We start from the raw sequence: 15,703 nt of genomic DNA on the forward strand, positions 1-15,703 counted from the left end.
AATATAATCATACTGTGGAAATCCGTTAGTCTTCCTAATACATGTTTCTCTTTTACGGAGCTTACGCACACTCTCTATATGAACTGTGCGTAATATGTATTATCAGAAGGTAAACTTTCGCCGAAGTAATATTGATTCCTAGTATCAGTAGTTCACGAAATCCATTGAAACAATGAAGTGGATATTTTGTGCATAGGTCTTTTGCAAATGATTATTTGGACGTATAAACATTCATACATACATAGTCATTCCTGTTTCTTCATGTTTTTAATTTTCTGATCGTAGCAATAAATGCTCCTCAAAGTTTCTGTCAGTACTTGCTGACTTTTTCCTACATATCGACAGGTTTATAGAAGAAATTAACCGGAGTGCAACTTACCCTTCTCCTAACGTCATAACTGCAGCCCTACTTCTGGAAAAATACGTCTCCTCGTTGACATCATTTTCTCGTCCCTACGGAACAGCTAGCTTGTAGCGTATTATGCGATTTAATGACAGCAGTATCACCTGGCGCCCAAAAGCTAGCGAAAATACTAATGCTGACTGAGTGGCAGCTACAACTATACACACCTTTTTTCTATTTTTGACATAATTACGAAATGTGATATCAATCATAGCTTCAGATTCCGCGATAGGAAAAATAAAAAGTCTACACTAAAATCTTAAAATTTTTAAAATTCTTCCTGGTCTGCTTATAAATAACGTAAAGTAAGATCAAAATACATGTGATTCATACTTGTACGTCATAGGCGGAATTCTATAAAACAGACGTTGTCATACAATAACTAAAAATAAAAACCAGGGAACAAGAAATAATCAAGTGGAGCCTTACTTTCTCAGCTCTTCCTAGGAATCAGGATTTTGAAACTTTCTTTAAATTCTGTTTTATTAGAGTTTGTTACATCTAACATAAAAAGAAGTGTATAATTGGCCTTAATATCGTACAAAACTGCAAGATAAATTAAAACGAGATGTATTTTTAGCCTCTGGATTCGATTAAATTTCCTACAATTCCAGAGAACTGGAGCCATTAAGCACCCAAATTCTTCGTGTACATTTTGAAGTTTTATATGTCGTAACTAAAAAACACCAAAATAACTTTTTTGTGTTCATCGGCCTCTTGCAGATTGTCTCTACCGAACTCTGCCACTGCCCTCCAGCCATCTGTCAGCCTCGATCCCGATACTCAGATAAACTGTCTCTAGTTTCTAGATACCTATCACTTCCATTCATACCAAAGTTCGCCCCCTTGCTGAGTTATTATAGAAAATATTGTGATCCATTATTATACATTTACGCTCCTATCTCATTTTGCAACTTTCACCAGAGTACATTACACACTGTATGTTTCTGAGTTTCTAAATCTCGATACCAGAAGAGCGTCGTATACCCTTCAGTTCCCTGAAACTACCATTGATTTAGTTCATTCTGGTTCTGCAGGTTGTCTGGTTTGGTCAGCACAAAAACTGTTGAGGCTGCGTGGTTAGCGTAACCTTTGTCCAAATGAACCACCACCCTATCGCTCCAGAGATACGGAGCGATTAATTTCCATCGTGTAATATCATTTAACGGTACCGCCACGGCTTTCACACGTCAAATATCTTGACGTTACCAACGTGTTAATTGCTTCTTAACTTTCAGACATATCTGAGAGCTGATCACACTGTTTTGAAGTATTTTCGTATACTTCCTTTGTTTTCTAAATATGTATCTACCCGCAAGAAGTAAACATTAATAGATTTTTCCTTTTAATAAGCGCAAAAATTATGATTTCCTATTTCATGTACGTCACAGATATGAAATGTTTAGATATAATGATATACCTAATTCATTAAAATTTCTCTAACGAATCAGGAACGCAGTGGGAAATTTTTCGTAATATTTCTACAAAAAAACTTGGAGATACCCGTAAAAAAGACATGTAGATGACACAATCGTAACTTTGTTTCCAGTAACGCCTTCATTACCTAAAACACCTTGTCTGAATCTCTACAATGCGGAACATCAGTTTACCATTACCGCAGCGAATTTTGCATGTCTTGCCAGGGCGTGCGAAATGGATTTCACTAACGTAACTACTGCATCAGAGACAGTCACACGGTGGGAGATACTGTAAACGCAAAGGCAGTTGAAATGATGAGTTCCAGAAGAAAAGTGTGTATAAAAATAATTATCTCTCAGCTCTTCGAAAGAGCTCTTTATAAGTATTAATCCTCCTGTTTCAGCGTTAACATCTCATACATAAAACTGTAAATAGTACGTCTTTGATTTAGCAATGTACAATTTATTCAATGTGTAAGAACTACAGACACTACAAATGTATCAGAAGTAGCCGAAACAGTCTCACCATCAGTACCAGACAAGGTACATTTGATTAAAATGGTTTCCCCAAAGTATTTTTCGAAAATTTGATTAATTTACAGTACCATGTCTTCTAAGAAGACGTATTTCTTTGCATCTCGAAAAACTGGCTTAAATGACGAACATTCTGTGGCTCAGATGTTCAGGATTCTAACATGGTGTTGCCCATATTCTCCCACACAGTGGCGCATTCTAGTCCTTTCTGTTTCTGTTGGGTTTCTGGAAAATGACTAACATGTTCTCGACAATTAGATTTATTTTCCGTTTGTCGTTTAGCACTTGTATATGATAGGGCTACAATACTTTTCCTATCTAATTTCGATTACACTTCGTTGCCTGAATGGTCTCTTAGATAAATTGGGCAATGCATCACACCCTTTTTAGCTCCCATGTAGTGTGGGTGGTGAAACAGGATGAAACGATGTTTCAAAACTTTTACTTCCCCAATATGGAAGAATAGGATAAGAAATCTATATTTGTTGCTGTTTTCAGGAGTGTGTATTGCACTGCCACAACGTAATTCATTTCAGTCTGTTCATACGCTTCTGTAACCTGTACGACTGCTGGATACTCTTCTGGAGGGACGCAGAGCGACAGGCGGGTGAATGGCAGTGTTGATCCAGGGTGTCGCGATGTCCATAGTCCAAGCTGTCATTTTGTGACGTCCCAGCGTGCCTCTACCAGTCTTGCTAGTTGCTATTTATGTCGTTGTGACGGCGCTAGTTTCTACACCTCCAATACACGCGAAGTGCTGAAACGCCAACATCGCTTCATCTGCCGTTCCGCCGTCTACCAACGATGGTATCCCTAGACTGCCTAGTCATACCAACGCCAGCATGGACGAAAAATGTTAATAAAAATGTGTGACAGGGCCTCACCAACATCTCTGCTGTAAATCTTACAAATCTGGATTTTAGAGTTCAGGTCTATCATTCTGTCAGGAAGATGTAGAATAAGTTACATATAATTCCTTTTAATTTATTTATAGCTTTAGCTAATTATAGACCTACTAGTTTCAATCCTTGAATGTTTTGTTTGCTTGCAGGGGTTCAGACAACTCTCAGCGAACTCGCCGCAGCTCCATCGTGGTCATCCCCCCAATGCAGATCTGCCCAGGCGATCTCCTGGTGTACAGCAAAGTACTCACCAATCGTAACAATCTCTTGGGTACGTATATAGTGACACCTGGAACTGTATCTGACGATCGACCGAACAGCCACAGTGGCTTGAATACATTTCATGTCTACCTCGAGAAAACGTTAGTGTTTCTCCTTTCCGTGCATTTGGGTCTTAAGAACTTCCAGATTCGTTTAGAAAAGGCCCGGTTGTGGTAAGCAGACCCACAAAGACGTCGGAAACTACGACTCCTCACTGAGACAGGGAATTCTTATAGGTTTATCTCTCGTTGTCTACGGAAAGAACATCTTTGTGAAGGAAGGAGCAGCAGTAGACTTTACGCTGGTTGTTCTGTCATTAAACCAAACGATAATTTCGCTGCAGTGGCGCTAAAGTTTACTGCTGGAAGCGGAGGTGTTTTACGTCCACTAGAGAAAGCACTTGGAACCCGAAAACGAGCTACGAACTACAAACGCTTTCCCACGATTGCCTCGTAAAAGACGTGTGGAATTCGTAGTGCTTCCACACGTTCTTTTCCGAACATTATCTTAGAGAGCGTATGGAAGGGACGATTCTTCATCAAAAATACAGAGTTACGACAAACCTACGTAAATTGTTAAACGCACGTAAAAAAGTAAAATAAATCCGGCTTTAACCAAAGTGAAACAGGAAACGAAGCCAAAAAGTTAAAAAAAAATTAGTGTTTTCATTGGAACGACAGACTGTTGCCTGCAGTTACACATTTCTCTAAAACTAGTTTTTGTGCTCTTGGCGTTTAAATGTACTTTTAAGTTCATTATCACGTAAAACTAACATAACAAAAACCTCACACTCTTTTGATTACGAATTCTGACTGGCATATTGTCACTCCTTCATACATAACAGCTGTACCTGTACATTATGCCAATTTCTGCTTTTATCCTTCCAAACGGCAAGTTTTATCAGTGAAATTTGTGATATGTATCCCGTCATTTTTTTCTACGTTCAGTGACAGTGAATGTAATGTAGATTCACACTCATCTGATTTACAGAAAAATCTCTTCTTTTCCAGTAGTTACTGTAGATATAATGTGTTTCTAAAATGTCTTACACGTGTCTGTGCCTTAGATATGCAATACTGTTCTCATTGCATGTGAACCACGACCTATGTGGAGTGGTACGCACGTGTACCTCAAGCTACATTATTATTATTGTGCTTGAAAGTTTATAGAAAGGGCAATCAGCTAAAAACGCCTGAGTTAATCGATGGCAACTGAACTAACGAGATCAGAAACGTACGACTTGGGCCGAGGATGTTGGAACTTTCCGTGTATCTGAGATGTGAGATTAACAGTGATCACGCGTGTCGTACATATAATATGGACAATACGGGGCATGTAATTTTATTTAAAATCTAGATTTATAAGCCATTCGGTTATCGCTACGGGTTTATGGTGACACGATGCGCGACACTGAGTCGGACAACGTTTAGAAACGATCTCGACTCAAACATCATCTGTGGTACCTTTCTTTCGGTTGCGTTAGTTCCGCATAGTTTGAAAAATGATTTAAGAGCCTATTCGGAAATAATTCACATTAAACTACATTATTGATACCAGGTAGAAGACGTCTTCAGTTAAAACAGACTTACTTTCTGCTATCAAGATAGGTCTCTATGGAAATATATTCATTGTCCTTGCTAGATATACACCTGAAGAATACAACCTGCTTCAAGCAACACGTTTATCGCTTGCTGACTGCAGTAAACTCAGTTATACGTTATCACATCCGTACACTAAGTGATCAAAAGTACCTGGACACCCCCAAAAACATACGTTTTTATTAGATGCATTGTGCTGCCACCTACTGCCAGGTACTCCGTATCTGCGACCCCGGTAGTCATACATCGTGAGTGAGTAGAATGGTGTGTTCCGTGGACGTGACGTACGTCAGTAGTGTCATACGTCTGTACTCGAGATTTCCACACTCCCAAACATCCCTAGGTCCACTGTTTCCGATGTGATAGTGAAGTGGAAACGTGAGGGGACATTCACAGCACAAAAGCGTAGAGGCCGACCTCGTCTGTTGACTGACAGAGACCGCCGACAGTTGAAGAGGGTCGTAATGTGCAACAGGCAGACATCTATCCAGACCATCACACAGATTTCCAAACAGCATCAGGATCCACTGTAAGTACTATGAGAGTTAGGCAGGAGGTGAGAAAACTTGGATTTCATGGTCGAGCCGCTCCTCGTAAGCCACACATCATTCCGGTAAATGCCAAACGACACCTCGCTTGGTGTAAGGAACGTAAACATTGGACGACTGAACAGAGGAAAACCGTTGCGTGGAGTGACGAATCACGGTACACAGTGTGGCTATCCGATGGCAGGGTGTGGGTATGGCGAATGCCCGTTGAACGATATCTTCCAGCGTGTGTAGCGCCAACAGTAAAATTCGGAGGTGGTGGTGTTATGGTGTGGTCGTATTTTTCATGGAGGGGTCTTGCACCCCTTGTTGTTTTGCGTAGCACTATCACAGCACAGGCCTACATTGATATTTTAAGCACTTTCTTGCTTCCCACTGATGAAGAGCAATTCCAGGATGGCCATTGCATCTTTCAGCACGATCGAGCACCTGATTATGATGCACGGCCTGTGGCGGAGTGGTTACTATACAATAATATCCCTGTAATGGACTGGCCTGCACAGAGTCCTGAACTGAATCCTTTAGAACACCTTTGGGGGGTTCTGGAACGCCGACTTCGTGCCGGGCCTCACCGAACGTCATCGATACCGCTCTTCATGCAGCACTCCGTGAAGAATGGGCTGCCATTCACCAAGAAACCTACCAGTACATGATTGAACGTATGCCTGCGGCAGTGGAAGCTATCATCAAGACTAAGGATGGGCCAACACCACATTGAATTCCACCATTACCGATGGAGGACGCCACGAACTTGTCAGTCATTTTCGGCCAGGTGCCCGGATACTTTTGATCATGTAGTGTAATATAATTGATCTCAATGAATGTTTTTGTGTACTGCTTCAATATTGCAGTTTATAACGCTACTTACCAAACCATTACCAGTACTCTTAACGTCCTATGGAGTTTTATGACTTTCTCCTTACTATTTCGCACGCGAACGTCCTTGTCTTCAACAACGTATATAATTCCTCTCCAGTCTATTGTGGTCGTTACAAAAACATTTAAATTCTGGACATAAACATAACATTCTCTTCGGCTGTGTCGTATTTGTGATAATATGTTATTGCGTCTCTGGAGAGATTGTCGTTTGGTAAAAGTACCTTGAATGTGATACCATTTTAATTAAATGACTCAGTCACAGGTTCATATAAAATGATACTGATCCTTATGACTTAGTAACGTAGTAGTGCTCGAAAATTTAAAAAAGCGTGGCAACTTAAGTGGCCGAGTTTTAGTCCCTACTGGTCATCTGACAAACTGAACAACCGGAGCTTCTCTAATACCTTTACTGAAAGCTTTGATGCTGGGATTTAAACAAATGTATCTTACCGATTTCATTGCAACGTAATGGCAACGCTCGATTAGAAACTAGTCAAACACTACATCATAAGCTGCATAAAACGAAAGAAAGTTCAGTCCTGCGAAATACAACTACGCACTAGTGTAGAAGCACTGTTGCTTTCGGTTACCTATTCAGATTGGTCTGTCGAATTAAAAATTGCTGTATGGGCCTTCTGCTCATAGATATGAAGTGGTAACTGCAAAAAAATTAATTATATCGTGTAAAGAAACGTCATTTTATACTGACACTTTCCACATCATTATGAATTGTCGTTTTTATGATCCATGGAACAACTGTTAACGTAATGTAATGTTATGTAATAAAGAATATTTTTAGGGAAAAAGTAAAGAAATACTCAGTAACTAGTCTCCGGGTACATTTAAATGAATCTATCGAAACTGGCGTCATAAACTGTAAACTCTATCAGTATTTATGCATGATACTTTCTTTGATAGAGGCTGATTAATGAAAAAGAATCTGTGAAAACCATAGTATCACTTTTTGACTTATACTGGTGGCGTTGACAATCTTTAAAAACGGTGTCACCTATTAATTGCAATCTGAATGCATATCGTTTTTATAACCTCTGAAAGTATTAGAAATGCTGTCAAGTACCTTGCAAATTATAAACCGAGAGCCGTTAAGCCCTTTTAGACGTTATATTATTATGGACTCGGTGAAAACTATAATTTTCAAAGAAGGAAACGTTGTTGCCGATGTGCTCCAGACAAATATTTATAACTGATTATGTGTATCATGATAAAAACAATCGCTAATTGTGTGTGTATGTGTATGAATATGTGTATCATGATAAAAAAAAATCACTAATTGTGTGTGTGCGTGTGTGTGTGTGTGTGTGTGTGTGTGTGGGTGTGTGTGTGTGTGTGTGTGTCAGATACAGAGAGAGAGAGAGAGAGAGAGAGAGAGAGAGAGAGAGAGAGAGAGAGAGAGAAAGCTGCGGTGAGAGGCTAAGAGTAGGAAAGAGGAGCAACCTGCATGTATCAGTGGTCGACCGTCAATCTTTGTTGGGCAAAGTTGTTTCTCTTAGGGTGACTGGACAGGTCTACATTAACTTCAATCAGTGAACTGTAAATAATAGTGCACCCATTTCTTTCATCTTGTATGCCCCTTTTCATTACCTGCATCACTTAGGCTAAGGGAGAAAGACAAAAATTAAGTAATTTTTACTTAGACGAAATTTGTTTATCCCGTCGTAAAATACTTCGCGTAACGCATCTCCTCTAGTGGTCTGCCGTCAGTCTTCGATGGACAAAGTCCTTTATTTTAATATCCCCTGACAGGTGTCTGCGTAAACTTTAACCAGTAAAGTATAAGTAATGTTACACTTCTCTCTTCCTTCTCGTGCCCCACTTTTTCTTACCTGCACAAGCCTGATTAAGTGAGCATAGCAGAAGATGAAATAAATTTTACTTAGATGAAAAAGCTTTATCCCATTGAGAAATGCTTTACGCAACGCATACACTGCTTAGAGTAAGAGTAATTTATCTCTGTAAGAGCTATGAAAGTGTGCAAAGTCAAATTCTGCTCTATATTCTCTGTGCTGTTGGGGTTAGAGAATTGTTTGTTCCTTTCTAACACTAGAGTTGAGTAATGCAGTTGTCTTAAGGACACAATCCGCCGAACTTTCATTGTAATTTCCACGTTCCTTGGCGAAACAGTACAGCATCATTGTGCCTATATTTATTTACACACGCTCCACTTCCCAAAGCGTTCTTCCCCATCTTGGAACCTACATAACACGAAGTGTGAATGCATGAATGACTAAATGAATTAATTAATTAATTAATTAATGGTGACAGTTCCTCAGTACTATGAGACAGAGTTTGCGGCATTAAGAAAGTAGAACATCCGGAAGGCGTGCTCGGATCGCTCAATGAAACACAGCACTGCTCACAGTAGGCAAGTATCCATATTAGAGCACCAATATAGAACACAGATGGGGCAGCTGCATGCTTTCCGGGAAATTATTCCTATTCCGTTTACAATCAGCTAATCGCAGTTGGACGATTACAAATTTTCGTTTGTAAGTCAAAAATATTTATTAATATTGATTAGCGTGTCTTTTCAATATCGATTTCAGTCAGCAATATGGTGACCTCAACATCTTTACTCAGATGTGGAACACCAGTATTCTCTCACATATCAGCCCAATCAGTATTTAATTACATTGTACATTCGTACCTGGTTTATCTATCATACCCTTCCAAGAGAGCGCTGTTGATTTACTTAAGGGGCTTAGCGTGTCCCTAGCCGCAACGGATTAAATCTGCTTAGAAGCCAAAACTATTTTTAAGGGTAGTCAGAGCCATGTCTATAAACGATTACTTACGAAAATTTACGTAAATGATTATCCATTGTCTATAGATATAGTTTCCTCATAAGCTGCAACTACGAATGCCTATACAAAATCGACAACCCATATCCCAGGTGTAAGAAACAGTGGGGGAGGAATTTGAAGGTACTACCACGTATACAACTTGTCATTCCAGCGCTTACTGGCTTCCACTGAGCCACACAATATGAATCGCCGTCCCGTAATATTTTCCTTCGTAACTTTCGGTGTGGCTGCTGGCCTCACATGCATCTCCCCTCCGCCTCTTCGTCTCGTATTTCTATTTGTTAGCTCTCTGTTTTGCTGGTGGTATAACTCTGCCCATCCTCAAATTACTCGAAACGTTGCGTATAGTGAAGCGCTGTCCACGGCGTCAGTATTGCATATGACTATGCTTATGGTCGCAGTAAGTAGTACCCTAATAATCAGCTCAGAGCTCGATCGGAAAAATATATATCTCATTCTGGAAACATCTCCCAGGCTGTGGCTAAGCCATGTCTCCGCAATATCCTTTCTTTCAGGAGTGCTAGTTCTGCAAGGTTCGCAGGAGAGCTTCTGTAAAGTTTGGAAGGTAGGAGACGGATACTGGTAGAAGTAAGGCTGTGAGTACCGGGCGTGAGTCGTGCTTCGGTAGCTCAGTTGGTAGAGCACTTGCCCGCGAAAGCCAAAGGTCCCGAGTTCGAGTCTCGGTCGGGCACACAGTTTTAATCTGCCCGGAAGTTTCAAAATATATATCTCTTAGAAATCACCCACGTTCCATCGCCTTGAGAAATGAAATGGTCGATGTGTTTCTAGTCAGGGTCTTTTTGCGCTATCAGCGTTCTGTGGAATGCAGCGTGTTTATATCTTTTTGATACCTTAGGAAACGTCTGCCTTTACACTCTTGTTCCCAACCAGTAGATGACCGTTCCAACAGCAATTGCAAAAATTTTTGAAACTCATCACTTCAAATCGTTTAAAACGCAGGGTTAAAAATGCGATGCAGTAAGGAATGGAACGAACACGTGATATTACCACTGGGCAAAACGAGTGAAAGCAATAAATTTTTCAGAAGAATTATGGGTATGTGCATGGTATATGACAAGTAAAGCGTAAACGAGACGCCCTTGATAACTGCTCCATTGTTTAGGTGTCTCCGTCAACTGGGACTGAAACCAGATATCGAACGAACTGTCAGGATCGTCACAGGTCGGCGTAGTCCATGCAACAGTGTATCACAGATGTACAGGAAGCGTAAATATCAATCCTTGTTGCCCACACACCTTGTTGCGTAAATTAAGAGAACTTACATTCGAAGCAAACAGCGCAACAGTTTTATTTCTTGCATCGTATACCTCGTGTAGAGATCACGAAAACAATTTGAGATTATGGCGTACACAGCGGGATAAATATCGTCGTTCTACTCTCAGTCCATATGCAGATGGAACTGTGAACGTATATTAACAATCAATGCCGTATCACTTAAAATCAACCTAAACCTAGATTGATCCGCAGAAAAAAAATATCTGTAATTAAGAGCAAAAATGGAGAGAGAAAAAATGAATAACAATTCACTCTCACAAACCGAACAAATAAATAGTAGAGGAGACTGGCCATACACTTAACTTTCTTTAGAACCTCTTACTACTTTCCCTGCGTTGTTTTACTTTACGGCGAAGGGCAGTGCTCGCTGACAATGGATCTATGTATCTACTCTGCCTTTAGCATTAGCTACAAGTAGCGCAATGTTCCCGTTCATAGAACCATTATTTATTCAGAATGATTTCTTCGCACATGTAGTATCATAGGTCCTGTAGATCCAGTCTCTCCGAGATAAGAGAGAACTACAACATACTGCATCCCTAAAGTGGTTTCTATTTATTGCTGGAATAGTCACTCATAATTTCGGGCGGTTTCTTAGTGGATTATCAGTTGACTCCGTAGCGTGCAGATTTAGTGCACTGGAGTGCAAAGCGCAAGGATGAAAGTAACTTTCGCACGATGTGTCACTGCCAAGTAACACAGGTCGATGAAACTTGGGCCATGCATAGAAAGAACTGCTAGAGTATAGAACATAAGGTGACTGAAAGAAATACGCAACGAGACCAACAGTAATGATACTTTTCTCAAAGACAAGTGCATTGAGATCATCGTCATTTATGATAGTCCCCTGGACATTACAAAAGATGGGACATAGGACGTGTGACCACCATGGACGGTAACGCATGTTTTGCAACTTGCTCCCGTGTTGGCCATAAAGTTGGTAAGGAGTACTTGTGGTGGGGCGTTTCATTCCTCCAGCAGCCCTGTGTTGATAATTGCTTTATGGTCGTTGTTGCATGTGGACGTACTGAAATATGCTTCGCAAACGCATCCCACACGTACTCGATGGGATTTAAGTCGGGGAACGAGAAGGCCAGTCCATTCGCCGAATATCCTCTCGTTCCCCGAGCTCATCCACCTGAGCTGTTCGATGCGGCCGTGCATTGTCATCCACAAAACTGAAGCCAGGGCCTCACGCACAGATGAAAAGACGCACCTCGGAAGGAGTACAGTGTCACAATAACGTTGTTCTGTGAGCGTACCGTGTTCAGATTTGGAGGTCAGTGCGTCCATGTCAAATTATGCATCTCCACACCGGAATACCTGAACCACGAAAGCAATCATGTTGGACAATGTTCGTGGGCGCATGACGTGCTCCCACCTCTCGCCACATGAGGGCAGGTCCAGAACCACTACTCAGACTGAATTTGCTCTCATCCGAGAAGACCCACTCCTCGTTGGTTAGTCCATATGCTCTCGGCACCATCGCAAACGTAGCCGCCGATTTGTAGGTGTCAACGGAACACAACGTACTGGTCATCAGGCAAAGAGATGACCCCAGTGCAGTCGCAGTGCCATGGTGGAGCGTGAGATAACGTGTATGGCAGTCAGATGTGGTTGCAATTGCATCCTCTGTTTGACATGGGTCTCTTCTTGCATGTTGCACGATGCAGCCATCATCTGCTGTTGGACAGCAGTGCATGTGTTTCGGCAGGCTCCCCACGCGCGTTAAACGATGTTGTAAACAGTACCAAACTCCTTGGCTGCACTCGTCATCCTTCCTCCCTATTCCAGTATCCCGATTATTCTTCCAATTGTGAATTCATCCAAGTGTGGTCTGTGGGCCATGTTGTTATCCACAAAACCGTCAACAGTGCTCTGTAACTGCTCACTGTTTGGCACACACTGTCCTTTCCCGTTTATACAACTACCTCAGGTTGGGGGCCAGCCTCATTTGGCGCTATAGTCACGGCTGACGTTATACGTCATGTCACATCCAGCTTTCTGTGCATCTCTGTGAGACCCCTGCGAACATCCTCCCGCACTTTCATTTATTTGCATCAAATTGTTAATATATATCACTTCATCCATTTGTTCCTTAAGTTTTCCAGGGAAGTGTATTCCAGGTACGCGAGTGAAAACTTAATTTTCAGTTTTCTTACTTCTCATCTCGATATAAGTGAAACAACTAAACAGAAAACTTTCTGATCCTGTTCTTAGATTACCTTTGACCTCGAAGTAGACTGTATCGTTGTAGAAACCTCGGTATCTTCCAAATAAAATACAGGTTTTTATCAATATCATTGAAACCGTTCGCCATCCAGCCTCCAGTACATTTATTTTTATAGGTACAGACAAGATATATTCACACCATCAACGATTCACAAAGAAGCCTTGAGCCCTATAAACACACTCTGTAACTGTCAAGATAGGTGCCTACAGAGTCGGATGCAAAAATCTTCAGTTACAGTTAGGGTCGTCGAATACAGGGACACTAGAAAACTATTTGTACATAATTTTCACAGACTAGACACATTTTGTGTCGGCCTCCAGGTTCAAATGTGAGCGATATGAAACCACTGCAAGTAATATGAAAGTGCTGGTAGACCTTATATTCCTTCAGTTTCTCGCGATATTATTTAGTTTATGGCACGTTTCTACTCTTCAGTATTCATTCAGACTTAATTATCTGGAGAAAGTTACATTACTGTTAGGATACAGATTATTATACTTTTTACGGTACTGTCCATGAGCTAGTAGGAGAAATTACACGCGTTGAGAGCTGACTTCTAAAAATAATTACTTAACATACGTCACGCACTAGTCTTTTTGAAGCTGAAACAGTGAATGTCATATTACAAAAGTCAATCAAAAATTACGTAGCGTTTGCGTGTGGACCCTACGCAGCTTCTTCTCTGTCCTCGGTGATGTGTAGAGGATTACCAGGAGCTCGCACTATGGGCTTGTGACAGCTTCTTACACCATTTTCTGAAAATACAGTATTTTAAAAAATTAGATATCTTTGTGTTGCAAGGAGAACCATGAAACTACGCCAATAACAGCTTTTATCTGGAATCCGAAAGATTTTAATGGTAACTAGATTCGTACTCACGAGTAATTTTCATACGTGTCTTTGTTGCAAAATAATTTGTCAGCTAAGTAGCCTTCCCTTGTCAAATGAACTTATTTTCACATGTGGAGACTAGTCAGCTTCTAAACTGACGAGTTTGTAACATTGATAGTTCGGAGGATGGATTGTTCGTAGATCGTAAACCTGTTATTATTGGGAACAAAACTCCGCGATCCCTGACTTCTAAGACAGAAAAGTATTATTGAAGGACGTGTTATAGTGTATTTTGAAGTTGATATGAATAGAGGTCAGTAAGTGGTCCTTAGTGTTTTTTGAATTATGGTAAAAAGATATTCCTAGCGTTTTAATTTATTCAATAGAGTCTACATTCAGCACACTGAAACATTAAACTCTCCCCAAAACTAGAGCAATATTTCGTTGCAAAGATTAAATTTTCGAAAGTGTTCACGACCTTTACTTGAACAGAGCAGTTGACCTGTTGTGAGCTGGGGATTACTTCTATAGTTTCGCCTTTCCACTTTCTATTGGCGAATGGTGCATAGGAAGCACGAGTATTGGTAAATCTCCTTATGAGCTCTAATTTCTCAAAGTTCCCCATCGTGACCACTTCACAAGGCATATATGGAGTGTTCCTTGAATGTCTTACGTTTAGACTGAAGAGCCAAAGAAATTGGTACATCTACCTAATAACGTGTAAGGCTTCTGCGAGCATGCAGAAGTCCCGCAACACGACGTGGCATGGACTCGGCTAACGTGTGGCACTACGAATCGTTCAGGGCGATACATAAATTCGTAAGAGTACGAGAGGGTGGAGATCTCTTCTGAACAGCACGTTGCAAGGCGTAGCAGATATGCTCTATAATGTTCACGTCTGGGGAGTTAGGTGTTTGGTGGCCAGCGGAAGTTTCTAAACTAAAAAAAAAAAGTTGCTGGAGCCACTCTATAGCAATTATGGACGTGTGGGATGTCGCATTGCCGTGCTGGAATTGCCCAAGTCCGTCAGAATGTACAATGGACATGAATGGATGCACGTTATCAGACAGGGTTGGGTTGGATTGATTGAGGAAGGAGACCAGACAGTGAGGTTATCGGTCTCAGCGGATTAGGGAAGGTCTCGGCGTTTGCCTGGAGCGATTTAGGGAAATCATGGAAAACCTAAATCAGGATGGCCGGACGCGGAATTGAACCGTCGTCCTCACGAATGCGAGTCCAGTGTGCTAGCCACTGCGCCACCTCGCTCGGTTGATAAGACAGGGTTCTTAAGCATGTGTCACCTCTCAGAGTCGTAACTAGACGTATCAGAGGTCCTAATCACTCTAGTTGCACATGCCCCACACCATTACAGAGCCTCCACCAGCTTGAACAGTCTCCTGCTGACATGCAGGGTCCGTAGATTCATGAGGTTGTGTCCATATCCGTACTCGTCATTCGCTCGATACAATTTGAGACGAGAGTCGCCGACCAGACAACATGTTTCCAGTCATCAACAATCCAATGTCGGTGTTGACGGGCCAAGGCGAGGCTTTGTGTCGTACATCAAGGGTACACGAGTGGGCCTTCGGCTCCGAAAGCCCTTACCGATGATGTTTCGTTGAATGGTTAGGACGCTGACTCTTGTTGATGGCCCAGCATTGAAATCTGCAGTAATCTTCTGTCAAGGTGAACGATTGTCTTCGGTAGTCATTAGTCCCGTTCTTGCAGGATCTTTTTCCAGCTGCAGCGATGTCAGAGATTTAATGTTTTACCGAATCCCTGATATTCACGGTACACTATATAATTTATGTCAGGCGGGCCAAGGCGTGCCAAACTTCACGCGGGCCGGGTGCGCTGACCGCAAGCGGGCCAAAGCTCGGCTTGTCTCACCTGGAAGTAATCGTTACAGAAGGACACTGGATTTAGTACTGCGATGTGGAATTCTATAGACAGCACAGCTGTCGTCAGTACGGCAGAA

The 15,703-nt window shown here is 41.5% G+C and overlaps 1 protein-coding gene across 1 annotated transcript in view; it reads left to right on the top strand.

The window, feature by feature from the left end:
- Nucleotides 1-15,703, top strand: part of LOC126298321 (uncharacterized) — an 897,137-nt gene that overhangs the window by 466,023 nt on the left and 415,411 nt on the right. Inside the window, exon 5 of the mRNA XM_049989619.1 lies at nt 3,407-3,528. Coding sequence (XP_049845576.1) covers nt 3,407-3,528 — 122 coding nt within the window. The remainder of the gene's footprint in view (nt 1-3,406; nt 3,529-15,703) is intronic.

Source organism: Schistocerca gregaria, chromosome X, assembly GCF_023897955.1.
Source record: "Schistocerca gregaria isolate iqSchGreg1 chromosome X, iqSchGreg1.2, whole genome shotgun sequence".
Taxonomy (NCBI): domain Eukaryota; kingdom Metazoa; phylum Arthropoda; class Insecta; order Orthoptera; family Acrididae; genus Schistocerca; species Schistocerca gregaria.